This window comes from Myotis yumanensis, unplaced genomic scaffold, assembly GCF_028538775.1.
Source record: "Myotis yumanensis isolate MYYU_CA2020_CCGP unplaced genomic scaffold, mMyoYum1.0.hap1 SCAF_19, whole genome shotgun sequence".
Taxonomy (NCBI): domain Eukaryota; kingdom Metazoa; phylum Chordata; class Mammalia; order Chiroptera; family Vespertilionidae; genus Myotis; species Myotis yumanensis.
Window position 1 is genome coordinate 11,928,022 of NW_027223770.1, and position 27,143 is coordinate 11,955,164.

General features: G+C 59.0%; 1 protein-coding gene across 3 annotated transcripts; it reads right to left on the bottom strand.

The window, feature by feature from the left end:
• Positions 1-27,054, bottom strand: ABCB9 (ATP binding cassette subfamily B member 9). 3 transcript variants are annotated; one of them, XM_070399519.1, is made up of 12 exons: positions 26,917-27,054; positions 21,537-22,245; positions 16,764-16,878; positions 16,190-16,320; positions 15,092-15,297; positions 12,274-12,471; positions 10,897-11,025; positions 10,105-10,293; positions 9,483-9,656; positions 6,035-6,194; positions 3,443-3,579; positions 1-1,101 (listed from the first exon to the last, which is right to left on the bottom strand). In XM_070399519.1, the coding sequence occupies exons 2-12, from the start codon at positions 22,144-22,146 to the stop codon at positions 844-846; spliced, it is 2,307 nt and encodes a 768-aa protein (XP_070255620.1). In that variant the 5' UTR covers positions 22,147-22,245; positions 26,917-27,054; the 3' UTR covers positions 1-843. The 3 variants fall into 3 exon arrangements, with proteins under 3 accessions (XP_070255620.1, XP_070255621.1, XP_070255619.1); XM_070399520.1 differs by having other exon boundaries at positions 16,190-16,269; positions 21,537-22,342; XM_070399518.1 differs by having other exon boundaries at positions 21,537-22,342.
• Positions 27,055-27,143: the final 89 nt, after the last annotated feature.

Genomic DNA, 27,143 nt, shown 5'->3' on the forward strand with positions numbered 1-27,143 from the left:
GTACACTTTATTGACTGGGTTCTCCCAACATCTTGCAACCTCCCTGCAAAGCCAGACCCTGGACTTTGCCACCGTCCCCTCCACTGGTCAGGGGAGAGAACGGGCCTCCCAAACATCAAAGGCCTGGGAGCAGCAGGGTGGCAGGTGGGGGCGGGTGGGGGCGGCCAGCGGTGGGGAGCAGGGGAGGGGCTAAAGCTGGGTGCTGGGCCGGGGTCACCCCGAGGCTTCGCCAGGCCTGGCCAGCCCCTCACTCCCCCAGTTAAGGTTCGTAGTGGTTCACAGTGAGACTGGCTCGGGTTGGGCAGGCGGCGGGGGCGGCGGACAACCTCCCACCCGCCCTGGGCCTGACTCACGAAGCTGGGAAGAGGGAGAGAGGGGCAGAGGGTAGAGGCCTAGTTCCCCCCTGACCTCCCCCAGGCTGTTGGGAAAGGTCATTCATTCCTGGCTCAGAAGTTTCTAGAACGTCTCAGTGACCTTGCCCGCCATTATTCCCAACGAGAAAATATTTTTGAAATCTGGGAGTTGGCCAGGGCCCATCCAACCAAACAGTAAAAATCCCTGGTGAGATTCTGGTGTGAAAAGGTGACTCGGCCTTCGCCTCGGAGATCAGGTGGGGAGACCGCGGCGCCCCCGCTGCCCAGACTGGAGGGAGTGGCTCATGGCCTGGGGCTGGCGGCGGCCGGGAACCGCGGGAACCGGGACAAGATGCAGGAAGCAGTGGCCCGGGGGCGTGGCAGGCCGCCTGCCAGGGCCGTGGGCCTGGGCTCAGAGCGCTGCCCTCCGTGGGCACATCCGCCAAGTGGGCGCGGGGCCTCTGCCCCACGGGACAGGCAGGGCGGACGGTCAGGCCTTGTGGCCGCCGCTGCCCGGCTCGCTGTGGCCGGCCGTGCAGTCCAGGGCGGGCTCGAGCCCCAGCATCTGCCGCTGCACCAGCTTGGCGTAGAGGCCGCCCTGGGCCAGCAGCTGCTGGTGGGTGCCCTGCTGCACCACGCGGCCCTTGTCCAGCACCACGATGAGGTGCGCCCGCTCCACCGTGCTCAGCCGGTGCGCGATGATGAGCACCGTGTGCTTCTGCAGGTTGCCGTGGATGGCGCGCTGGATCTGGGGAGACAGGAGGCCGGCTGGCCACCCACCACCCGCCTCCTCCCTCCTTCTCCCCGGACCCCGACCACCCCACCCGCCTGGATCCCAGCTCTACCACCTTCTCGCGAGCTGGGTTCATCTGAAAAGCCAGGACTTGTGCAAGACCTGCTTCTGGGCCCTTGTCCCCCAGCCCGGTGAGTGACAGGTGGGCCCCACCTGGCCGACCACGGCCTGGGTGGGTGGTCTCCCCATCTGCTCCAGAGCCCATGCCAATGAAACGAAACCATCACCCTCCGTTCCTCAACCTCCCTCGTGGCCCGAATCCAACTCAGAGCGAGTCCTGTGGACGCTGCCTCCCCAGTTTTCTCGCTCTGCTCCCCCGCGTCCCGCCCCCTGTTCCATCCCCCACACTGGTTTAACGTGTCCAATCCGTTCTTGTTGAACTCCGGCTCCACGCCCTCCACTGGCTCCTTGTCCCACTTAGGATAAAACCCCAACTCCGTCTATGATGGCAGACACACAACATTCTCCATTTGTCAAACCCACAGAATGCGCAACACAACGGTGATCTCCAGTTTAAACCATTGACCCTAGTTACTAAGAATGCATTCATATTGGCTTGTCAATTGTACAATGTGCCACAATCATATGGGAATTCTCTACATTTTCTGCTCCATTTTCTTGAGACCTAAAACTGTTCTAAAATTTCAAATCTATTAATTTTTTTAAAATATGTTTTTAAAAAAATTGATAGCAGAGAGAGGGAGGGAGGGGGGGAGATAAAAATATCAATGATGAGAGAGAATCATTGATCGGCTGCCTCCCTCACGCCCCCTAGTAGGGACCAAGCCAACAACACGGGCATGTGCCCTTGGTCGGAATCGAACCCGGGACCCTTCAGTCCACAGACCGATGCTCTATCCACTGCACCAAACCGGCGAGGGTGGCACACTGGCCTTTGGACTCGGCTGTGAACCTGCTCCGGCCTTTGCACCTGCTGCCCCTCTTCCTGGGATGCTCTCACCCCAGAACTCCCCTGGCTCCCTCCTTCCCTTTCGGGTCCCGGCTCCAGTGGTAGCTGAGGACCCCGGTTCTGGCTGTGGGCACGGCAGACTCGGGCACGTCTGCTCCATCCGAAGCTGCACTCTCAGAGCCTTCACTACGAAGGGCTGTACTCGCACACGTCCTCTGAGCCTCTGAGAAGCGTCTGTGAGCCCCCTAACCTCGGGGCGTCTTTCTCAAGGACCGGAGGCCATGCTCTGGCAGCGCAATCACCAGGGTGGCCAGGGCCTCGGTCCCCGTCTCCGTGGGAGGACAGAATCCCAATTTCAACAGCGGCCGGCGGCAGACCCCGCTGGCCTGGTCGCATCCACACGGACCAACCCTTTGTGGCTTCCCCCTGAGCCCGGCTCTTCCCTGCGGACAGGAGTCGCTGAATGAGATCTGTGTCTCCCGCCTCAACTAATGCCTGGCGGTTTCTCTTCGACAACGGTGACCCCTCCCGATCTCTGGGTCACACGACTGCTTCATTTTCTACGGAGCATAGGCCACAGGTTGAACTCAGGCTTGGGTCCTTGCTTAGTATCTGTCTCGCCCCCAGGAATGGGAACACCGTGGGGGCACGAGTGTGTGTCCAGCCGGTCAGTCCGCCACTGCACCCCCAGTGCCTGGATCGGTGCCTGGCGCCCGGGAGGACACAGTAAATACCGAACTAGCTTCCGCCGGTTTGGCTCAGTGGATAGAGCGTCGGCCCGTGGACTGAAGGGTCCCAGGTTCGATCCTGGTCAAGGGCACGTACTCCAGTTGCAGACTCGATCCCTGGCCGTGGTTGGGGCGCATGCAGGAGGCAACCAACTGATGTGTTTCTCTCACATCAACGTTTCTCTCTCTGTGTCTCTCCTCCTTTCCAGTCTCTCTAAAAATCAATGGAAAAACATCCTCAGGTGAGGATTAAAAAAATAAATAAATACTGGCCTAACAAATTAACCGACCCATGGGGAGATGAGAGTCAAGTACATGGGGGCTCTCAAACCCGAAACGGCCCTGGCTGGTGGGGCCCAGGTGGCTGGGCGCTGTCCCCGCACGGATAGGCTGCCGGTTTGATCTGGGTCGGAGCACACGCCTGAGCTGTGGACTCCATCCCTGGAGGGGGCGTGCAGGAGGCAGCCGACCGGTTTCTCTCTCACATCAATGTTTCTCTCTCTCTCCCTCTCCATTCCTCTCTTTCTGAAAAGAAATATAAACATTAAAAACAAAAAACGAAATGCCCCAGTCTATGAAGCTGATGGTCTGGGGGAGCCCCCTGGGCACCCCCAAGCCCTTCCCAGCATCGGCCGCCCCCACCACTCCCCCAACTCACCAGGAACTCGCTCTCGGCGTCCAGAGCGCTGGTGGCTTCGTCCAGGATGAGCACGGGCGGGTTCCGCACCAGAGCCCGGGCCATGGCCACCCGCTGCTTCTGGCCCCCCGACAGCTGGGCGCCCTTCTCCCCCGTCTCTGTGTGGCAGAGGCACAGGGACAAGCGGGCGGGTGAGCGAGAAGGCCTGTCCTCCGCTTCCCCTGCTGCCGCGGGGCTACCCTCTCCAGGAAGAGTGTGGTTACCAGGGCCACCGGCCGGGACCACCAGCGGTTCAAACTCACACAAGGGCCCTCGCCAGTTTGGCTCAGTGGCTAGAGCATCGGCCTGTGGACCATACGGTCCTGGGTTCGATTCCAGTCAGGGGCACTACCTCAGTTACAGGCTCCTCCCTGGCCCGGGCCCTGGTCAGGGCTCCTGCAGGAGGCAACCAATCAACGTGTTTCTCTCACATCAATGTTTCTCTCTCTCTCTCTCTCTCTCTCTCTCTCTCCCACTCTCTCTAAAAATCAATGAAAATATATCCTCGGGTGAGGATTAACAAAAAAAAACAAAATAAACAGACAAACTCACAAAAGGGTGCTCTCCCTCTGGTCCGGGAGAGGCATGCAAATTACGATGACGTGCAAATGGCACCAAGATAATAATGTTCGCCCATTAATTTGGCAAGAATCCAAATGTTTGCTAGTCCACTGTGTGGTGTGGCCGTGGGGAAACAGGCACCCCCATCTCCCTGGGGGACCCCTATCGCTCCAGGAATGAGGCTGTAGGGCACACGTCTCTCTCTCTCAGTTGGTACTGAGCAGGTCTGTGAGTCCCAACTACAGTGCACAACCCTCCTGCCAGCGAACCCCCCAGGGGAGTTTCCCTACCGAGCAGCGTGCCCAGGCCCAGGGCCCAGGCACAGGTTGTGCGTGATCCACAGTGCGTTACTGCAAAAAGCCCACAAGGACCAAAAAACCTACTCAGGTGCCCATCAGCAGGAAACGGAATAAATTACTTACTAAGTAAAATATTATAAAACTCATACGCTGGAATACTATGCGGCTGTTTTAAAAAAGAACACAAGCCCTAACAGGTTTGGCTCAGCGGATAGAGCGTCGGCCTGCGGACTGAAGGGTCCCAGGTTCGATTCCGGTCAAGGGCATGTACCTGGGTTGCGGGCACATCCCCAGTGGGGAGTGTGCAGGAGGCAGCTGATCGATGTTTCTCTCTCATCGATGTTTCTAACTCTTTATCCCTCTCTCTTAATCTCTGTAAAAAAGTAAATAAAAATATATATTTTAAAAAAACTATAGTTTTAAAAATTAAAAAAGAACACAAAATTCAAAGGAAGTAGAAAAAAGGAAATAATAAAGATCGGAGTGGAAATAAACGAAAAGGAGACTTAAAAAACAACAACAGACGAGGTCAATAAAATTAAGACGTAGTTCTTGGAAAAGATACATAAAATTGATAACCCTTTAGCCAGACTCATAAAGAAAAAAAGAGAGTGAGCCCAAATGAATAAAATCAGAAATGAAAGAGAAGTTACAGCTGGCATCACAGAAGAATGCAAAGGATCATGAAAGAATACCAGGAACAACCCGAAACCAATACAGAATAAAGAAAAAGTGCCTTAGCCAGTTTGGCTCAGTGGACAGAGCATCGGCCTGCGGACTGAAGGGTCCTGGGTTCGATTCTGGCCAAGGGCACATGCCTGGGTTGCGAACTCGATCCCCAGTAGCGGGTGTGCGGAAGGCAGCTGATCAATGATTCTCTCTCATCACTGATGTTTCTATCTCTCTATCCCTTTCCCTTCCTCTCTAAAATCAATAAAAAAATATTTTAAAAAAAGAAAGAAAAAGTACTATGCCCGGCTGGCGTATCTCAGTGGTTGAGGGTTGACCTATGAACCAGGAGATCAGAGTCCGATTCCCACTCAGGGCACATGCCTGGGTTGCAGGCTTGATCCCCAGTGCAGGAGGCAGCCGATTCTCTCTCATCACTGATGTTTTGCTCTCTCTCTCCCTCTCCCTTCCTCTCTGAAATAAATACAAACACGTTTTTTAAAAAAGAAAGTGGTTGCACTTAAATGATGTGAATCTCACCTGCAATAATAAAAACAGCTGGCAGGGGCCCTGGGTAGCTCAGGGGTCACCCCCGGGGGAGCCCGCCCAGTGGAGGTACCTGGGTAGCTCAGGGGTCACATCCCCAGGGGAGCCCGCCCAGTGGAGGTACCTGGGTAGCTCAGGGGTCACACCCGGGGGAGCCCGCCCAGTGGAGGTACCTGGGTAGCTCAGGGGTCACACCCGGGGGAGCCCCCCACAGTGGAGGTACCTGGGTAGCTCAGGGGTCACACCCGGGGGAGCCCCCCACAGTGGAGGTACCTGGGTAGCTCAGGGGTCACACCCGGGGGAGCCCCCCACAGTGGAGGTACCTGGGTAGCTCAGGGGTCACACCCGGGGGAGCCCCGCCCAGTGGAGGTGCCTGGGTAGCTCAGGGGTCACACCCGGGGGAGCCCCGCCCAGTGGAGGTACCTGGGGAGCCCCCCACAGTGGAGGTACCTGGGTAGCTTAGGGGTCACACCCGGGGAGCCCCGCCCAGTGGAGGCACCTGTATTGTAGCCGTCCTGGAGCTCCATGATGAAGCCGTGGGCGTTCGCCTTCTGCGCAGCCTCCACCACCATCTCGAAGGGCACGGTGGGCAGGCCGTAGGAGATGTTCTCCGTGATAGAGCGGGCAAACAGCACCGGCTCCTGGCTCACCAGGGAGATCTGCAGAGGAGGAGGAGGAGGAGGAGGAGGAAGGGGAGGAGGAGGAAGGAGAGGAGGAGGAGGAGGAAGAGGAGGAGGAGGAAGGAGAGGAAGAGGAGAGGAGGAGGAGGAGAAGGAGGAGGAAGAGGAGGAGGAGGAGAAGGAGGAGGAGGAAGAGGAGAGGAGGAGGAAGGAGAGGAAGAGGAGGAGGAGGAAGGAGGAGGAGGAGGAAGAGGAGGAGGAGGAAGGAGAGGAAGAGGAGGAGGAGGAGGAGGAGGAGGAGGAGGAAGAGGAGAGGAGGAGGAGGAGAAGGAGGAGGAGGAAGAGGAGAGGAGGAGGAGGAGAAGGAGGAGGAGGAGGAGGAGGAGGAGGAAGGAGAGGAGGAGGAGGAGGAGGAAGAAGGAAAGAAGAGGAGGGAGGCGACCTGAGAAGCTGGGACTGTGCAGCCAGCTGTCACCAGGAGCCTCGCCAGCCTCGCCAACCCCGGCCGGCTGGCTGACACCAGGGTCTCGGGTCTGAAATCTGATCGGCCCTCGCGGCTCTGCACTGAGCTGCCTCTCTTCCTTCCCAACCATGGAGTCTGCACAACCCTGGGCCTCCCCAGACCCACAGACTGGGGCCCGCGCAGCTTGCCGCTCGGGGCTAAGCCAAGCTCCCTGACCTCCGGCCGAGCTCGCGGTCTGCCCTGCCCTGGGAAAAGGAGAGAAAGGAGGCAGAGGGCAGCTCTGAGTGAGTCTGCTCCTGCCGGGAGGTAGGAAGGTGCAGCACGCCCCGGCCGCTGACCTCCCTCCTGCCTCATGGTCCTCGTTTAGGAATTTGGTCCACAAAAACCATAGTATGGCCCGGCTGGCATGGCTCCGTGGTTGAGCGTCGACCTGTGATTCCTGGTCAGGGCACATGCCTGGGTTGTGGGCTCGATACCCAGTGTGGGGCGTGCAGGAGGCAGCCGATCAATGATTCGCTCTCATCATTGATGTTTCTCTCTTTCTCTCCTTCTCCCTTCCTCTCTGAAATCAATAAAAAAAAAAATATTTGCCGAAACCGGTTTGGCTCGGTGGATAGAGTGTTGGCCTGCGGACTGAAGGGTCCCGGGTTCGATTCCGGTCAAGGGCATGTACCTGGGTTGCAGGCACATTCCCAGTAGGAGATGTGCGGGAGGCAGCTGATCGATGTTTCTCTCTCATCGATGTTTCTAACTCTCTATCTCTCTCCCTTCCTCTCTGTAAAAAATCAATAAAATATATTTTAAAAAATAAATAAAAATAAATAAATAAATAAATAAATATTTTTAAAATGATAGTATGGACTCAGGATAGCATTGCAACATTGTAAATAGCAAAATAAAAAAAAATTAAAAATTTAGTTGTCTGTAAATTGGGGATTAGATACTTACAGTGTACCCATAAAATCAAATCGTCATACCCACACACAGCAGAGCCTATTTTCCTTTAAAAAACGACACATGGGCCTTTACACATGGACACATTCGTATACAGATGGGAAACAGGCAGGAAGGGACAGTGACTAAGCTGCTAGCACTGGCTACGCCCACGGGGTGGAATGGGGAAGGTGAGGTGGAAGGGACGCCCATGACTGAGTTATAAAATTTTCCCCAGTAATCGGGACTGTGGTTAGAATGTTGTACTTTCTTGTTTTGGATTTATGAGAATTAAAATGTTAGATTTAGCCCTGACCGGTTTGGCTCAGTGGATAGAGCGTCGGCCTGCGGACTCAAGGGTCCCAGGTTTGATTCCGGTCAAGGGCATGTACCTCGGTTGCGGGCACATCCCCAGTAGGGGGCGTGTACGAGGCAGCCGATCGATGTTTCTCTCTCATCGATGTTACTAACTCTCTCTCCCTCTCCCTTCCTCTCTGTAAGAAATCAATAAAAAAATATTTTTTTAAAAATGTTAAATTTAAAGGAAAGAAAAGGTATTCACAAAAGAGGAAATCCAAGTGGTGAATACCCTTATGTCATTAGAAAAATGCAAAAGACCGCCATGAGCCCCCTCTACCCACCCACCGAAGGGCAACAGTCGAGGATGGACCAGGATGTCGCGTGTCTGGGCGTAGCCGCCCCTGCAAACCTGAGCAGCTCTGCCCAGGGACCCTTCCAGAACGCCGGGGGGCAGCAGCTGGTGGCCGCACGCCTGAGACCACTTCTCAGCCACCCACCCCGCGGTCTGTGCACACGGGTGGGCAGACTCCACCACCTATGGCCTCTGCCACCACCCAGGACCTCTGTGCCCACCGCAGGCCCTCCCGTGACCCAGTGTATGTCGGTGATGCGAACGGTGCGTCCTGAGCAGCTGGTGTTTCTCGTGCAGGGCGTGCCTGCTCCCTGTCAGCACAGCGTCAGGTACAGAGGGGTCACCAATAGCCTCCGTTAAGGACTGGAGGCGAGGTCAGCGGGGACCCCGGGACCCTCGTCACTGCTGGTGGCTGTGAAGGGGTTCGACCAGCCCAGTGGCAGGAACGAGGGACGGCACGCCTGCGTGCACCAGGACGCGACACCGCTGTCCACGTCAGTGCTGCTGGTATCAGCCAAACCAGGAAATAACCCCAATATCCTCTAAAGGCAGAACAAAGAAATCGATTGTGACATGTTTACCGTGGATTATCATCCAGCCACGAAAACGAATGAACTACAACCAGAGCCTCAACCTGATGATTCCCAGAAGCAAGACACGGATGAATGCACACGCTGTGATCCCGGCTCCTCTCTCTCTCAGCTCCAAGGGCCCTTCTGCTGCCGCCATAACTTGTTTCCTGAGCCCACGCCGCCCAGCTGGCTCACTTCTCCTATCTGGTGGCTTTCTTCTTTTTTCAAAAATAAATACGTTTTTATTGATTTTTAGAGAGGAAAGGAGCAGGATAGATAGAAACATTAATGAAGCTTCAATATAGATCAGCTGCCTTTTGCACACACACACACACACACACACACCGACACACACCGACACACACTGGGGCTCGAGCCCATAACCTGGACATGTGCCCTGACTGGGAATCAAACCCTGACCTCCTGGTTCATAGGTCGACGCTCAACCCCTGCGCCACGCTGGCCAGGGCCTCTGTGACTTTCTAAATAAACTTTCGCTCGTGTTTGAAAAAAAGAAAGACAATTATGATCCTAACGGTGGTGAGATGTCGCCCCAAGGGGGCCTCTGGGGGGGCAGGGTGTTCTGTTCGTGACCTGGGCGGTGTTACGTTGGTGATTCGTCCCTGAACGGCACCGATTGGCTCTGCTCACGAGAAAGCGGCTGGGACACAGAGAGGGCCGAGGGGGCAGCAAGGCCCACCACCTACCACGCGGTGCAGGAACTTGTGGTCATAGGCGCTGATGGGCTTGCCGTCCAGCAGCACGCGGCCCCCCTCCAGGGGGTAGAAGTTCTCCAGGATGTGGACGCAGGAGCTCTTCCCGCTGCCCGAGGGCCCCACAAGCGCGGTCACCTTTCCTGGGGACAGGCTGAAGGAGACGTCCTGCAAGGAACACGCAGACACGGTGTGGGGCCCTGGCTCAGGTGCTCGTGCCCCTTTGCCATGGTTGGGCACCGCTGGCTCCCGGGATGCTCTCCTTCCCAGGACCTGGCAGCACTTTCATAGCTGTCTCCTCTGCCTGGAATGTTCTTTCTGCAGAGAGCAACCTGGATTGGCTCCTGCGTCTTGCTCAGGTTGCAGCTCAAATGTCACCTCCTCCAAGAAGCCCTCCTTGACTGCTATGTTACCTCATCCCTGCATGACTCCTATCACACCACCCTTCTGCGAATGCTCAGTCCTTCCTGACTAGCGCCCAAACTGCACGGGCGCAGGGCCTCTGCCTCTCCAACTGCTGGCTGCACTGCCGAGGCCCGGAGGCCTGGTGTGGGGGAGGCGTGAGAGACGGGGTGCGGGAAAGGATGACTGGGGCAGGCCTGCGCCCCCCTCTCACCTGCAGGACTTTGGTGTGGGGCCGAGTGCGGTAGGTGAAGGTCACGTTCTCGAAGTCCACGCGGCCCTCCACGTGGTCAGGGGCCAAGTTCCCATCGTGCACCATGGTTGGCTGCCGGTCAATGAACTCAAAGACCTTCTCGGCGGCCCCCACTCCTTGCATCAGGCCGCTATAGACAGAGCCCACGGACTGCGGGGGGAGGAGACACGTCCTGTCCCACTGACCCCGCTCCGGGGACACCCCCGCTCCACCCATGGTGCCAGGAGATGAAGGGGCTCGAGAAGAGCGAGGACGCAGCACCCACTCCGGAGGGGCTGACGGAGGCCCCGCCTGCTAGTTCATGACAAGGACCAGTGAGGACAGGAGTGACAAATACTGATCCGAGAGGAGCCAGATTTACGCTAAACCCCAGCGCCGCCCGCAGGGTGGGTGTGTGACCACCCCCAGACGAGGAAAGGGAAGCAGAGCAGTTAAAGGAACCAAACCGCCAGAATGTGGCGGATGGGGAACGGAACTTCCCTTCCTCCTTCAGCTGCCGCAGCGTCGGAAAAATTTCAATTAAAATAAGGGGGGGGGGGGGTCTTAATTTATACTATACATCTCCGTGGGTGAAATATAAATGTGAGTATTAATGACACCGTTTGTGGGGTGCTGTGGGTATGCTACCATGACCTCCTTTGTGCTGAGGAGGAAACTGAGGCACAGAGACCTCAAGGAACTTCCCCCAGGTCACACAGCCCTCTCTCCCTCCTGCCCCCCCACCCCCACCCCGGCCTCGAGCCGGCCCCTCACCTCCATACAGTCTCCCAGGACAAACTCGTAGATGATGAAGGAGATGAGGTTGCCGCTGGTCATCTGCCCGGAGATGACGAGGTGGCCCCCGTAGTAGAGGATGCTGACCTGGACCACCAGCAGCGTAAGCTGGGGGCGGGGGGGGGGGGGGTGCGTTGGTCACGGGAGGCTTGGCTCACACCTTCCCACGGCCCCCTTCCCCCGCCCCGGCCTGCAGGGGGAGGTGAGGGGTGCCGTGGGCCCTGCACTCCGGCCCCACACTGAACCCCAGCAGCAGCGCCCTCCCACAGGCTGGTGCCCGCCTGTCACTCACGCCCTCCCCACCCGCCTCCCCTGTGGAGTTTTCCCTGCAAAGGTCCTCAGCTGGGGCTGGCCGTAGGCCCGGCGGAGAACAGGGCTGTCTTTGTGAGTTCCTGGCACACGCACCAGACCCCAAACCCTCGGCTCGGCCAAGCGGGAGCCGTCCGCCCTCGTCCTCACGGGGACGAGCATGGATCCGAGAGGTTGAGTCCACTGGCCAGGGTCACGCAGCCAGCCAGGCCGCGCAGGGCAGTGAGGTCTGTGTTTCCTCACCCCCCACCCCCACCAGGTTCCACCAAGAAGGAGCTGAGTCCCAGCACCCTCCCCACCCCCACCCCCGGCCCAGCGCCTCGGGCAGTTTCTGGGGGAGGAGTGGAGACAGCAGCCCTGACCACCCATTCAAGCCCCAGGGGCACCCTGCTGGTGGACAGACCTCGGGGAGGCTTGGCTGAGCTGAGTTTCAGGCCCTTCCCTTCCTGGCTGGGCACTTCTGAGGGGTGGCCTTCCCTGGGGGGGACCCCGACGGTCCCTGTCCCCTGGGTCCCCTGGAGACACCAGCTCCTCCTTCCCCTGAACACCAAACCCTCATCTTCCCTAGCCCAGCCGGTTCCTGATGAGCCCGCCGTCCAGAAGTGGCCGCAGACAGGACAGGGTCCACATGCCCCCAGCGCCCAGGGAGGGGCTGTGACCTCCATCCCTGGGAGTGAGCCAGACCCTCTACCAGCCTGTAAGTGGTGGCCTCGGTCCTGCCAGAAAGGGGCTTAGGCTGGGCCCCGGCTGGGCCCCGGCTGGCCTTGGGGTGACTCCGGCCTTGGCAGGGAGTTCCCCCAGCTGAGAAGAGAGCTCGACCCAGGACCCCACACGCAGGGGCAGCGAGATCCCTGTGGGGACACTCACCCGGAGGCTGCGTTCCTTCCTAGAAAGCGTCCCCGTGCACAGGCAGCAAGCAGGGACGGGGGAAAGTCATGGGCAAATGGCCTGCCACCCTGCAGGGACCCAGCTAATGTCCCGAGCAAGGGGCCCCCACCTTCGCGTCCATCCCCGTGGTCGGACCTGCCCGGGGCCAGGGGCACGTACCCCGCTGCCCCAGACATAGTACGTGTAGGCGGCTGCCTCCTTCCTGTTCAGCTTGTACACCTGCTGCAGCTTCTGCGAGTACACCTCCGCCTCCTGCTCCTCGTTGGCGAAGCTGCGGACGGTCTTCATGGCACTGATGGTCTCCTCGGCCGTGTTGCTGGCTCTGGCCAGGGCGTTCTGGACCTCCTTGGAGAGCCTCTGTGGACAGGGAGGGGCGGGGAGGAGACCCCACGGGCAGTGTCACTCGCGACCTGCGCCCCAGGCCTCTGGGCTTCTCTGCCCTTCGTTGGCACGAGCGCTCTGCAGGGAGTCCCGGGGCAGAAGGGTGAGACCGAGCTCCCTCTCCCCCTCTCCTTCCAGCCTGATTGGATGGACCTACAGAACAGACTGCAGCCCGGCCAGCGGGCTCAGTGGCTGAGCATTTATCTACCCATGAACCAGGAGGTCAAGGTCAGGGCACATATCGGGGTTGTGGGTTCGATCCCCAGTAGGGGGCTGTTTCTATGTTTCTATCTCTCTCTCCCTCTCCCTTCCTCTCTGAAATCAATAAAAATACATATATTTTTTTTTAAATATGGGAGGCGCCATTTACATCATCAACATACATGGAATCATGTGAGAGCCGGAGGGTCGGGCACAGCGGCTCCGGAACTGCCAGCCGAGTTCCAGGTGGCGGCGGAGGGCACGGGCTGGAACATCTGCCCGTGTCGTGTGCGGAGGGGACAGATGGCTGAGACGCGGTCCCAGGTGCGCCACCCCCAGGCTGCTGCCCGCGGGGGTTCTGGAACGGGACCGGGGCAGGGCTGCTCGGGCTTTGCAAGAGTCACCGCGCTGGGCTTCTCCACCCAGCCCCTCCCGGGAGGCCAGCCGGACCCCTGTCGCCTGACCTCTGCGTCATGCCCAGAGGTCGGAACCCTGCAGTGTGTCAGCGCCGGCCGGCTGAGCCCCAGTCTGGTCTGGCTGTGGGCGGGGTGTGTGGCTTGTGGCGGTGACTCGGTGACTCGGAGGCTATATTCAGCACATTCAGGTGCGGGGAGAGGGCCACAGACAAAGAGCGTCCTTGAGGCTCCAGGGACTGAACTGGGTGAGGCCTGAGGTGTGCACAGAGGTGGCGGGCTGGGTGCGGCGGGGGTTCCGGCCCTGTCCGAGGGGCTGGGACCGGCGGGGAGGCAGGAAGGGCGGGGTGGGGAGCGCAGGAAGCCAGCTGGCCCCAACTCCAGCCAGTGAGTGCATTTACTTTTTCTACTCAGCGAGGGAAACAGGGAGGCCCGTGACCCGGAGCTGCGGGCGCGAGGGCCCTCCTGGGGCACGTGGGTTCCGGGGAACGGATTCATGGTGGAGCTGGCCTCGGGTCACAGACGCCGGGGGTTCCTGCGAGCTGATCCAGGCCTGGGGCAGGGCCCTCTGCTCAGGAGAACCCCGCCCGCTCAGGCCTGGGTCCCTGGGCCAGGGCCCTCTGCTGCTGTCTGAACCCAGCCTGGGTCCCTGAGGGCTCGGGGCACCCAGCAACGTGGGAAGCAGAGGAGGGGGAGCCAGGGGCCTGGCCCTCAAGCCCACCCTCCTGGCAGAGGCAGTGCCACGGGCCGGAGGGAAGGGACAGCAGCCTGCCCGTACCTGCATCGTGGGCAAGGGCCTCACTCACGGGAACCAAGCCACCCCCAGAGGCACAGACGCTCCATAGAGAGCACGATCTTTGCACTCAGAGCGAAAACCAGAGTCCTCACAGAGGCCCCGTTTCCCTCCCTCTCCCTCACTCAAGCCCCAGCTCCCGGCGGCTCCCACCCCAGGGCCTTTGCACGGGCCCTGCCCTCAGATGGCCGACTCTCTCTCTTGTTAATATATATTTTTATTGATTTCTAAGAGTAAAGGAGAGGGAGAGAGAGACAGAAGCATCAATGATGAGAGAGAATCACTGATCGGCTGCCTCCTGCACGCCCCACACTGGGCATGGAGCCCGCAACCCGGGCATGTGCCCCGACCGGGAATCGAACTGTGACCTCCCGGTTCACAGGTCGATGCTCAACCACGGAGCCGTGCGGCCGGGCGAGATGGCTGACTCTTGACTCAAATGTCACCTTCTCAGAAAGGTCTAGTTAAAGCTGCAGCGGCCCCCAGCCTCTCTCTCCTCACCTCACTGTTCACCATCTTTCACCACATTATGTGTTATTAAGATTGCTGTCATTACCCTCGTGTTTCCCACTAGATCAGCAGTTCTCAACCTTGGCTGCACATTAGAATCACCTGGGAATCTTTTTAAAATCCTGGTTTCTGGGCCTCATCCTTCAGAAATTCTGTTTCTTTGTTACTCATGTTGTGGCCCCACCCCATAACAAAGAAACAGAATTTCCAGAGGATGAGGCCCAGAAACCAGGATTTTAAAAAGATTCCCAGGTGATTCTAATGCGCGGCCAAGGTTGAGAACCACTGCACTAGACCAGCGGTCGGCAAACTCATTAGTCAGCAGAGCCAAATATCAACAGTACGACGATTGAAATTTCTTTTGAGAGCCAAATTTTGTAAACTTAAACTATATAGGTAGGTACATTGTTCTTAACTTAATTAGAGTGCTCCTAAGGCTTAGGAAGAGCCACACTCAAGGAGCCAAAGAGCCGCACGTGGCTCATGAGCCGCCGTTTGCCGACCACTGCACTAGACTATAAGCTCCCTGAGGGGGGGGGCCTTATCTGCTCATCGATGCGTCTTGGTGCCTGGGTCATCGTGGGTGCAAACTGCGTATTTATTGGCTGACAAGTGCTTCGCTATCCCCATGGGGCCGGGAGCCCTGAGGGCGGCTCCGGAGCCACCACCCGCCGCCTACCTTGTAGTACTTGCCGTAGATGTCGGACACCATCATGATGATGGGGAAGCCCATGAAGGTGACCAGGGAGAGCTGCCAGGAAAGGCTGAACATGAAGACCACCACGCCCGTGATCTTGACCGCGTTCCGCAGGAACACGTTGATGTTCTGCGAGACCAAGTCGCTGACCATGGTGGTGTCCGACGTGAGGCGGGAGATGAGGTCGCCTGCAACACAGGCAGCTCAGCACCCGCTGCGGCCATGGGGCCACTGTGGGGGGGGGGGGGGGGGCAGGGGAAGGGACACTGAGGGGGTCTGGGGGAGGGGGCTGGAAGACGAGTCGATGCCCCCCGCCCAGGGCTGCTCTGAGCCCGGCCCTTGCCACAGGCATTTTGTGCCGTCAGAGCCATAGCACAGAGGAGGGACCGAGACTCAGGGGGGAGGACGCTTGCTCAGCACCACACACATTGCCCGTCACTGAGCTGGAGCCAAACCCGTGCCTCGCCCCGCCCTGGAGAGGGGGCGACTCCCCGCTTCCCTCACATGGAGAAATAACAAGCCGGGCTGCAGAGGAAGGAGCTGGGGCCTCCTACCAGCTGCTGGGCTAAGGGCTTCACAACCCCATGGGGTGGCTACTCCTGCTGTTCCCATTTTAGAGATGGGAACACGGAGGCCCAGGGGTTGTTAGCGAGCGGTGGAACCAGGTCTTGGACGTGGGCCAGAGACGGTGATCTCGGCCGGATGCTGCACTGCTCTGCCCTGCATGCCCCGCCCCCCCCCCCACTCACCCAGAGGATCTGGACCCTTTAGGCAGCAGGCGTGGGTGGTCCTGGCCCCTGGGTGCCCAGAGGGCAGTGGAAGCAGGGCCTTGGCTGCTGCAGGGACCTCGGGTGGCCTGGCCAGGGTCCTACAGTGGCCACAGCTCACACCAAAGCCTCAGCCAGCAGCCCAGCTCCCCGGGGCCTGAGCCCGCCTCCTGGGACGAGTCCACCCCGAACTGGGAGGCAGAAAAGCCAGCATCGCTGAAACCACAAGCGTGCCTGGCTGTTTTCTCAGCGGGAGGCGAGCCCACCCGCCTGAGCCAGCCCAGGTCCCCGAGGCCCAGCGAGGCGAGCCCACCTGTGCGGTTCTCGTCAAAGAAGCTCGTCTCCTGAGACACCAGCGAGCGGAAGAGGCAGTTCCGGAGGCGAATGTTCAGTCTGGCAAATATGAGGGTAAAAATGCCGCCCCGAATACCTGCGGCAAATGAGCTAATTGCAGATAAGAGATGTTATACATGGCACGGCGTCCTTCCGGCAACCGACGACCCGCCCGCCGCCCTCCCGCTGCTGGCAGGCCCGGGCCCACCCCTGACCCACTCCCAGGGCTCCGTCCCCCACTGGAGCCCCCATGGTGAGAGCGAAGAGGGGGCTGTGTTTACTGGGGGCCAGGACCTGACTTCGCCAGCCGGACCCCTCAAGGGCGCACAAGGCTGGCCCTGGAAAACCAGACAGGAGCCCTGGAGGAGGGTGTGGCTCAACCAAGTGGACATGGGTGCTGAGCTAGCTCAGTTGTTGGTTACTATGGGAACCAGCTGAGGGACAGGCCCACCAGCGGCATTTCTGGGGCCCCTCTGGCTCGTTTCCCTCCCCCAGGAGCTGCCCGACCTCTGCCCCTGCTGTGGCCTGGGGGGCGGGCGTGGCGGGAGGGCTACCTGCCAAGGGCCAGCAGGCACATGACCACGACGGCCGTGCTGAACTGCTCCATGCTCTTCTGGATGACGATGCCGTCGATGGCGCGGCCAGTGTAGTAGGGCAGGAACGTCTCTCCTGCGGGAGACGGGGCTCAGGGGGCGTCTGCAGCGGGGAGCCCGCACCCATCCCCCCGAGGCCCCCCCCACAAACTCTCCTCTCCCCATGGCGGGGGCTGGAGGGGCTGTACATGCTGAATGCCCCCACTTTTCAGAGAAGAGCCACAGGAGGCGCGGGGACTTGGATCTAAACCAAGTGTGTGGGAATTAATCACAGCTACCAGGCACCCTCGCACGGGGCCACGGGGCCACGGAGTCACGGGGCCACAGAGCCACGGAGCCCAGGCGGCATTGCATTCCCTCCACGCAGACTCTGAGGTTGGCCGTTGTCACCCCACCTCACAGCTGAGGAAAGTGACGCTGAGGAGCTGAGATGGCGCTTGCCCAGGCTCCGGGATGTCAAAGCTCACTGCTTTCTTGCTGGCGGGGGGTTCGAGTCTGCATTCTAGAGCCTCGGCGATGCTGGTATCCTGGCTGGGAACGGCCCCGCCCCCCTGGTGGGCACTTTAGTTTGCCGATTATGTCCTACCCGTTTGTCTTGTATCCTCACAACAACCTGGGCAGAGGTGGGGAGGGGATGTACAGAGGGGGAATGGGAGACTCCGAGGAGCTGAGCAATTTGCCAGAAGTCACGCGGCAATTAAGAGGAAGGGCCAGGACACACATCCAAACCAGCTTCCAGTCTGGGGTGACGTCTTTCCTTGTCCCTTCCCGCCCCCAAATCCGGGTGCCCACTCGCATTCCACGGGAATGATGGACAGGGAGTGGAGCGTGGTCAGACCAGGCTGGGTCCCCTGTCTTCAAGGCCGGTCTTTCCCGAGGCCACAGCCTGGCTCGGGGCTGGGCATACAGCCGGCGCTCAATAAAGGTCAGTGAATGAATCCTGGGCAGCTCTACGGGACTGGCTCCGGCGGGACAGGGAGGCCTTCTGTGGGGTTCTGGCGCCCTCTGCTGGTGGTGGGACGGGGACCATAAGGTGGCAGCCGCCACGGAGTCTCCAGCCGCCTCAGCTTACCCCGGGGGAGAAGAGGCGTCGGCGAGCTCCAGCAGCACTGACCGCAGCCAGCACCAGCGAAGGCCAGTGATCACACACGTGTTCACGGAGCCCTTACGGGTGCGGGCGCCGGGCTAAGCACACTCCCTTGTCCATCTGCACAGAGCCACACGGAGCTCTCCAGCCGGCAACCCCGCGGCTCCGCCTCCAGAACATCTCCAGAACCCGACCACTCTTACTGCCCCTCCTGCCTCCCCCCCCACCATGTCCATGCTGCCGGCCTTGTCTGGGCCACCCCAGCAGCAGCTCCTGGCTCCCCCTGCTCCGCCCTCGCGCCCATCAGCCTCTCCCCCCGTGGACAGCGGGAGCCGGTGAAGCCGAAATAAAAACTTGTCGTCTCTCAGCTCAAAACAGTCCGACGGCTCCCATCACATCCAGGGTAACAGTCAAAGTCCTTACTGGGGCCACGGCGCCCTGACCTGACCTCATCTTCCACTCTCCTCCCCACTCCCTGCTCCAGCTACGCCGGCCTCTTTGCTGTCCCTTTAACAACTGGGACCTTCCTGCTCGGGACCTTGTACAGGCTTTTCCTGCCGGGAGCACTGTCACCCCACATATCTGCTCCCTCATCTCTTAAAAGTCCCAAACACCTCCCAATAGTCCTACAGGTGTGGTCTTCTTCTTCCCATTTTACAGATGAGGAAACTGAGGCTCAGAGAGGCTGTCACTTGTCCAAGTTTATGTAGTTGCGTTGCCATGAAATTCATCTTCAAGAATCTCAATTTAGTCCTGGCTGGTCTGGCTCAGTGGATAGAGAGTCGGCCTGTGGACTGAAGGGTCCCAGGTTTGATTCTGGTCAAGGACACATGCCTGGGTTGCGGGCTCAATCCCCAGTGTGGGGCATGCAGGAGGCAGCCGATCAACGATTCTCTCTCATCACTGATGTTTCTATCTCTTTCTCCCTCTCCCTTCCTGTCTGAAATCAACAAAAATATAATTTTTTTAAAAGAATCTCAATTTAATAGGAGATACTCAAACGAACTTTCCCCCCCAATGGGCAGTGTTTCTTTTAGAATATGAGGCATCAGAAAAAGCTGGGCCCTCCTGGGTGCTTGTTGATTAAATTAATAATAATTGAATTAATAATAATCACAGCACCTAACTTCTATGAGCACCCACTTTTCCCAGGCACCATGCTTCATCTGCCTGGATTCTCTCAATAACTGGGTGAACCCCCATTTCCGGATGAGGTACCGAGGCTTGGCCAGGTCACGCAAGCTTGCCTGAAGTTAGGAGGGGCGTCGGGGGCCGGGTCAAGTGCGAGCCTTCCCCTCGGCCCAGTCCTGCAGGTGCCCACACCTGCTCAGCTGTACCAGGACGTCGGTGACCCCGAGGACACGCCAGCTGACAACAGGGCCCCGGCAGGTGTGGGAAATGGGGTCCTGGGGCGGCCGCTGCCCACACGGGCAGGATGGTCACTTGTTCATTCACTCAGGGAGCCTGCCTCTGGCCGGGCATCGGGGCGTCCGGGGCGAGTCAGGCCCGGTGCCTGTCCCCGAGGGGCTCAGAGTCTTGAGGGGAGGCAGCAGGGTGGACTCCTGATTCTCGCGCCACCAATGCTGTTACTAAGGCGCAAAGGGCGTCTCAGAGGAGGGGACAGCTGGGCCTCGGAGCGTGAGTAGGAGAAATTATCTGGATACACGAAAAAGGTCATTCCAGCCGTAACCGGTTTGACTCAGTGGATGGAGCGTCGGCCTGCGGACTGAAGGGTCCCAGGTTCGATTCCGGTCTGGGGCATATTCCTTGGTTGCGGGCACATCCCCAGTAGGGGGTGTGCGGGAGGCAGCTAATCGATGTTTCTCTCTCGTTGATGTTTCTAACTCTCTATCCCTCTCCCTTCCTCTGTAAAAAAATCAATAAAATATATTTAAAAAAAAAAAAAAAAAAAAGGTCATCCCACCCGGCCGGCTGGCCTCAGTAGTGGAGCGTTGACCTATGAACCAGCAAGTCACGGTTCAGTTCCCCGTCAAGGGCACGTGCCTGGGTTGTGGGCTTGATCCCCAGTTGTGGGGAGTGCAAGAGGCAGCCGATCAATGATCCTCTCTCATCACTGATGTTTTATCTCTCCCTCTCCCTTCCTCTCTGATATCAATAAAAATATATTTTAAAGAAAAAAGGGTGGTCCCCATACTCACAGGTGTTAATATTTACTGGGAGCTTTCCCTGTGCAGGAGCTGTCCGAGGTGTCTCAATCTATTAACTCGCTGACCCTCACACGCCCCAGTGTGATGGGTACTGTTATCCCATTTTACAGATGACGAGTCTGAGACAGAGAGGTTAAGTAACTTGCCTAAATCACACAGCGGTTAAGGGACTGGGACTGAGAGGACGGAGGGTGGACAGTAAGAGAGAGGGGCTGCAGGACCGCGCCACCTCTGGGCTTTGCCTGTCCTCTCTGAGAATACTCTGGCTTGTGGCCACTCCCAGACTTTGTCCCTGTGAGTTGAACGGGTAATGACTCATCACAGCCAACATTCCTGAGCACCTACCGTGCCATCCTGGGCTTTGAACTTGACCTTTTCCTGTTTTTATTCCAGCTTTACAACATCGTGAAACAGGGACACTAACAATCCCTCCTCCAAACAAGAAGAAGGAGGGGGCTCTGACGCGTTCGATGACTTGCCCACCATCACAAAGCCAGGGAAGGAGCAAGACTGGGTAGCTCAGCTGGCTAGAGCCTCCTCCCAATACACCACAGCTGTGGGTTCAATCCCCGGTCAGGGTACATACACCAATCAACCAATGAATGATAAATAAGTGGATCAAGACATCAAAGCTTCTCTCTCTCCCCCCTTCCTTTCTCTCTCTCAAATAAACAAACACACATAAATAAATAAATAAAAATAAAAAGACGGGGCTTGTACCCAGGCCTTGCTGGAGTGTGGCTTTCGAGCTGTTTGGACCAACAGTAGCAAATACATTTCACATCACACGGGCACACGTAACTGAAACAGAAGTTCCACGAAACAATACTTAACCTCACCGCAGACAACCTCCTCGAACGGCCTTTTTTCTATTCTGCTTCGTGATAAAAAATGCTTGGACTCAGAGCTCCCACTTCCAGGAATTTATCCTATTTATACCCACATTTATAGGAAATGTGCATGAACAGGGCTACTGCTTGTAAGAGAAAAAGACTCAAAACCACCCAAGAGTCCAACCGCAGGAGACCCAACTAAATAATGATGGTGTGACCACACAGTGGACTATTATGCAGCCAAATAAAAGAATGAGATAGTGATTGGAAAATTCCAGAATATATTGCTAAGTGAAAAAAGCAAGACACAAAACGTTGTTAAGAGGTGGAGCGAGTAACGTGTTGGTGTTCTTATCTGTCTGTAGCTGCGTAAGGAAGCACTGGGAGCATATACGGGTAATGAATCTACGAGTTAAGTGTTTTCCTGCCCACTTGGAAGATTCCGGAACCTTTTCCTCTAGCTAGCTCTGGGGCTCAGGGCAGTCAGAGGCAGCATTGGGAATGAAACTCTGTGTTTACCTTTTCACGTCAGTTTGGTGTTTGAACCACATAAGTAAATGCTAAAATTTGAGAGGAAAGAGGAGGCGTCACAGGCCTAAGAAGCCCATTTCCTGGGTGCCCGCCGGGCCCGAGGGTGCGCACTTACCCAGAGCCGCGATGATGAGGAAGAAGGAGGCCGCCACCAGGAAGGCCAGGTCCGGCTTGGTGTAGGACAGCAGCTTCTGCAGCGTGGCCCCCGACGCCTGCTCGGACGCCGCCGGCTGGTCCTCCGCAGGGAAGCCCTCAGCCTCGGCCTCGGCGCCTGCCCCCGGCTCCAGGGCCTTGGCGCTCGGCCGCACCGTGGACAGCAGCCGCCAGAGCAGGAAGGAGGCTGCGAGCGAGATGTAGGTCCACACGAAGAGAGCCCAGAACCACGGGTCCCGGACCGGCTTGCGGACCTCGGAGAAGAGCAGCAGCTTCACCATGGCGTAGATGCCCACCAGGAGGCACACCAGGGCGATGACCATCCACGAGGCCCGCAGCCGCCGGGGCCCCAGGGCGCTGTTCTTGGCCACGCCGATGGTGGCCCCCAGCAGCAGGCAGCTGCGGTACAGGCAGGCCGCCCACAGGTCCAGCACCGAGTCGAAGATGTTGAAGTGGCGGATGTCCTCCAGCAGGCTGCGGTCCAGGTGGCTGAAGATGTAGATGGCCGTGGTCATGCCGACGTCCGTGGTCATGAAGGCCAGGGTCACCACCACCGCCTTCCACAGCTGCATCCTGCTGGCTGGCTGGCAGGGGGTGGCCGGCACCGGGGGGAGGGGAGCAGGCTCTAGCTCATGGGGGGCAAAGCCATTGTCTGTGGGGTGAGGCCAGACCTGTTGGGGCAAAAGGGCGAGGGGTTCGGGTTTGCTGCCTCCTGGCTGTGTGACCTTGAGCAAGTCACTCGGCCTCTCTGAGCCTCAGTTTCCTCATCTGTAAAATGACAATGACAAGAGAGGGGGCGCTGTGAAGATTCCGTTCGTCCAAGGACTAGTTACTGAGCACACCCTGTGGGGCAGACTCTGTTCTTTGTGTTGGGGATTTAACAATGAACAAAAATAACAAAGACCCCTGCTCTTGTAGCGAGGACACATTCATGCTAGAAACGGAGTCAGTAGATGATTTAGTATGTTAGGGATAGGGCCGGGGGGCGGGGAGGAAGTGGGGTAGAGGATGGAGGGCCATGGGGCTGAGGGGCGCCAGGGGGGCTGAGCTGTGAAGGTAATACTTGAGCAAGATTGAAAGAGGTGAGGGAGTCCACCATGTGGATATCTGGGAAAAGCATTTGGGGCGGGTGGAACAGACAGGGTCGGAGGCCTGAGGTCGGACTGTGCAGATGTGCTTGAGGGAGGCGAGGAGGCCCCACGAGGTCAGAGAGGTGAGGGGCCAGGGGTCTGGAGGACTTTGCAGATGAAGCTGAGATAAGCAGAGAGTACAGTAAATGGCTGCTGTTTGACTTCAATATCATCGCTGTTCATTTCTCTGAACCTGACTCCTCATTTGAAAAATGTTAGCATGGACATCGGGGCACAGTGCCTGGAACGTGATAACCGCTGCTGGTTGTTATCACCGTATACAGTGGGTGCTTAATAAGTGTTTGTTCACGTCTCTCCTCCCCAAATAAACTTTTATCTTCTTAGACCAAGAGGGGGTGGCTGTAGGCCCCAGAGCAACCCAGGGACTTTGACATCTGCCCGGAAGGTTCCAGAATCTTGGCCCTCGGCCCCAGCCCTAGGCTCTTCTGGTTTTCTAGAGCTTGATGTCTGCTTTGTCTAGAGCACCTCCAACAGTGAGCCCTACCGGACTCAGCCAGACCCTGGGAGGCCCCGGAGCTGCAGGGACCCTGTGGGACGGGGGCCTGGTGGCGTGAGTGTGGGAGTGGGGCTGGGCTGGGCAGTGCCTCTGAAGGCTGCCTCTTGACCTGGGTCTGTCCCTCTCTTGGGTTTTTATGATCCCATCTGCAAAATGGGGTAATTGAGGGGTGAGGCACGGGGCAACAGGAGGGGTGACCAGAGTGACAGAAACACCAGCCCGGTGTTTCCACATCCCCACTTACAGTTGGGTAAACTGAGGCACAGAATGGCAAAAGCATATGCCCCGTATCGCTCGGCCGACAGAGGCCCAAGCCAGGACCTGCGCCTGTGCGTGAGGATCCCAGCGGCTGGTTGGACCTCTGTGCTCAGTCACCGCGAACACGGGCGTGGAGCCCAGCCAGCGGCTCCCATGAGCCCGGCCCCGTGTCACCCTGCGCTTTACATGCGTCCGTTTATTTAATCCTCCCAACGACTTTGGGAGATGTGGGCTGACATCACCCCCATGAGCAGGTGGAGAAACAGGCCCAGGGAAGTTACTAACGTGCCGGAGTTCACACAGCTGGGGAGCAGCAGAGCTGGGATTTGAACCCAGACCTGTCTGGCTCCCTACGTGGGCTCCAAACCGCTAAGCGAGAACGCTCGTCGATACAGCAAGTGCTTGCAGGGAGTGTTCCTCCAGGGAAAAGGGCGTCTACGTGAGCGGGGGTTCTGCCGAGCGGAGCTGGTGACAATAATGACAACCACAGTGACGGCAACGGGAACGGGAACGACGGACGGCACTCGCCGACGTGAGCGTGTGCCTGGCACTGTTCTAAGTGAGGCACGCGCATTAATGCTCACGAGAATCCTCAGAGGTTGGTCCTATTATCCCCATTTCATAGAAAACTGAGACACAGAGAGGTTAAGCGACCTGCCTCAGGTCACACAGCTAAGAAGTGGCAGAGCTGGATGCGAACCCAGGCTGTAGACGTCCAAAGTCTGTGCCCTCAACTCCAAAGCCCTAATCCTTCAAAACACCCTCTCCCAGTGACACTCAGGACGGGTCTGGGATGCAGAGAGGACCCAGGGGCATGCTGGTTCCCAAGCCTGGGCCCTGCCTACACACCAGAACACCAGCCAGACTCAAGTCTGTCCCAGGGAAGGCGGTTGCCTTGTCAGCAGCTGCCACTCCCAAGGAAGCCAGGGCAGAGCGAGATCAAAGGTGTGGGGGCAGGGGAGACACCCCCTGCCAGGCCCTTGCTCCGCCCCCAGCCCTAGCGGGGCTGCCAGTTCAGCTCCTGCCTGCTGCAATGCAGAGGCCCTGGAGCTGGAGCCTGTGAGTGGGTGAGCGCGAGTCGGAGCCCAGGGAGGGGTGCTGTTGGCCTGGTGCGGCGGCGGCGGCAGGCCTCCTGGCCAAGCCCTTGCTGGCCGCCCGGGCCCTGCAGCCGCGTTGCTGCTGCTCCCCTCCTGGTGGCACAGGGAGTCCCTCAGCCCCCAGAAAGATTCTGGGGTTCAGAAGTGGGACCGGAGGAGATCTGCCAGAGACCAGCCCGTGGGCTTGTGAGCTCTTCCTGGTGTCCCTCCCCCACCGCCCCCTCCTCCCTCCCCCCCCCCCCCGCGGCCTCCTCCCCCCCCCCCCCCCCTCAGTCACTGGGGAACTTCCTTCCTGACACCTCTCTGCCTCGGGTAATGTCAACCCCATTGGACAGCCACTGGGGAGGCCCGGTTGTTGATACCGGAACAAACAACATTTTGCATTCCAGCATCACACACTATCCAAGCCGTGGTTACAGATGGAGAGACCGAGGTCCAGACAGGGAGGCAGCGAGGCTTGTCTAGGGTCACCCAGCAAGCGGGAGGCGGAGCAGCGACAGCACCGTGGTCCCCGGTTCCCCAGTGCCCGGTCCTCCTAGTCCCGGCTCAGATGGGGCCGGGTCCAAGTTGGGCCGGGTTACAGCCCTCGTTCCGGACAGGTTACTCTGCTATTTTTCAAGCTACCGAGCAGCAGGGTGGAGGGGACCAGACCACCAGCCGTGAGGTGGCTGTGAGGAGGGGAGGATGAGGGCCACAGGGACCGCCTGGAGGCATGTTCCGCCTCCTGCTGCCTGAGCTGGAGGACTCGGCCAGGGGAGGCTGGAGGGCAAATCGTGCGTGTGGCCCGAGGGACAAGCACACGGCAGTGGCCAGAGGCCAGAACAGACACCGCCCAGGGCCTGACCTGGCCCAGGAAGACGGGGGCAACTGGCCTCGACCCCAAATATTGGATTAGCCAGGGACCCTGCCCCATGGGGTTCTGCCAGTCAAAAGCTTTTCTTCCCAGAAGAAATAGAGGTCAGGGCACCTCCAGCTGTCAGCACAGCACAAAAGGAAAGTCTGGAACAGCCAGCCAGGAGATCATTAATAATAATAGTAATAATTACACTCACAACAGCTGCCCTTTATGGGGCGCTACTAAGTGCTGAGTGCCTGGCACCTTGCATCTCAGTTAATCCTCACCACCACCCCAGGGGGGGCGGGCGGGCGGGCGGGCCACCAGTCCTCAGTTATCATCCCATTTTACAGATGGGCACAGAGGCCTGCGGAAGTTAAGTGACAGGCAGAGAGCAGGCAAAGGCAGGACTGAAACTCAACACTTCCCTCTCTGAGGGAAGGGGGGGGGGGGGGGGCAGGTGAGATTTGCCCAGGGACCAAAAGAACAGGATCCTGAAGGACCTGGTGGCCCAAGGCCAGGTTCATCCCTAACCTGGTGAACTTCTCACCCCAGTGGCCAGGCACCACCCAGTGCTGGGGAGGGGACCCTGGCTGAGCGAGGCCAGGTCTGTGGGATGGGGTCACCGTGGGGTCTCCGGACGCATGGCCGGGACGAACGGAGCTGGTCCACCATCCTGGTCCCATCCTGGCTCCCAGCATCGCTGAGCCCCCACCTCCCATGCTCCCACGGCTCTCTCTCTCTCTCTCTCTCTCTCTCTCTCGGCACACAGGAGCTGCCTGTGGCCCTCCTACAACCCTCCTCTTGCCACCTGGCATTGGTCCCACCTGAAGAGGGGGATGGATGCCAGCCTATCTCCAGGGGGTGGGGCAGTGGGCACAGGGCAGGGAATCCTGTCGGACCAGCTTAAAGCTGTCCTGATGAAGATCGGCCTCGGAGGGGGTACCCTGTTCTAACAGAGGCCCAGGAATAGGGAGGGCCGGGGGGGGGGGGGGGGATGGGGGGACTACAGGCCTAACTGCCAGGGTGAATGCATGAGGCCATCGGCAAGCTGGGGAGACGGAGGAAGGGGGTTTGCTAAGGTGGGCAGACTCAGGAGACCCCAGGCGCTTAAGATGTGTGGGCAGGCCCCGCAGTGGGGGGCAGGGAGCCCTCAGAAGACAGGTCAGCCCCATCCTGGGGGGAGGACAGACATCCCAGGATCCTTCCCAAAGGCATTCCCACCATTTTCCAAGAGGCGGCGGCGCCCGAGGGGTTAAAAAAATGCAACATTTACCCCACGGGGCGTGGAAGGGATGCTGCAGGCGTGGGGGGCTTGGACCGGCGGCCGCGGGCGCAGGGCACCGGGGCGGGGGCCAGGAAGACCCTCAGGAGGCTCCCGCCTTCAACGGAGATGCCTACCCCACCCCCGGGGAAGGGGGACCCAGGCGCCCCCAGCCTGCGCCCCGCTTGGCAGCTCGGCCTGGAAAGGACCCAGGCCGGGGTCCCGGGCGCTGCGCCCTTACCTGTTACCTTCACGGGCACCAGGTAAGCCGTGAGGAGGGGGCGCAGCGGGCTCGGGTCGTCGGGGGCGCCCCCGCGCCGCGCATTGGAGACTGCACCCCGCGCAGCGCTGGCTCCGCCGAGCTGGCTCCGCTCCTCCCGCCTCCCGCCCGGGTGCGCGGCAGCAAGGTCGGAGCCCAGCGGGGCGGGCCCGGGCCGGCTGACAGGTGGGGCGGGGCCTCCGGCGGGG

Bases quoted from the DNA above. Each gene is read 5' to 3' on its own strand.
- ABCB9 (XM_070399519.1), bottom strand. From the start codon at position 22,146: ATGCAGCTGTGGAAGGCGGTGGTGGTGACCCTGGCCTTCATGACCACG. The intron at 15,298-16,189 runs GTGGGCTCGCCT...CCTGTGTTGCAG, and splicing joins CTTTGACGAGAACCGCACAG to GCGACCTCATCTCCCGCCTC. The intron at 9,657-10,104 runs GTGAGAGGGGGG...TGTTCCTTGCAG, and splicing joins CCCACACCAAAGTCCTGCAG to GACGTCTCCTTCAGCCTGTC.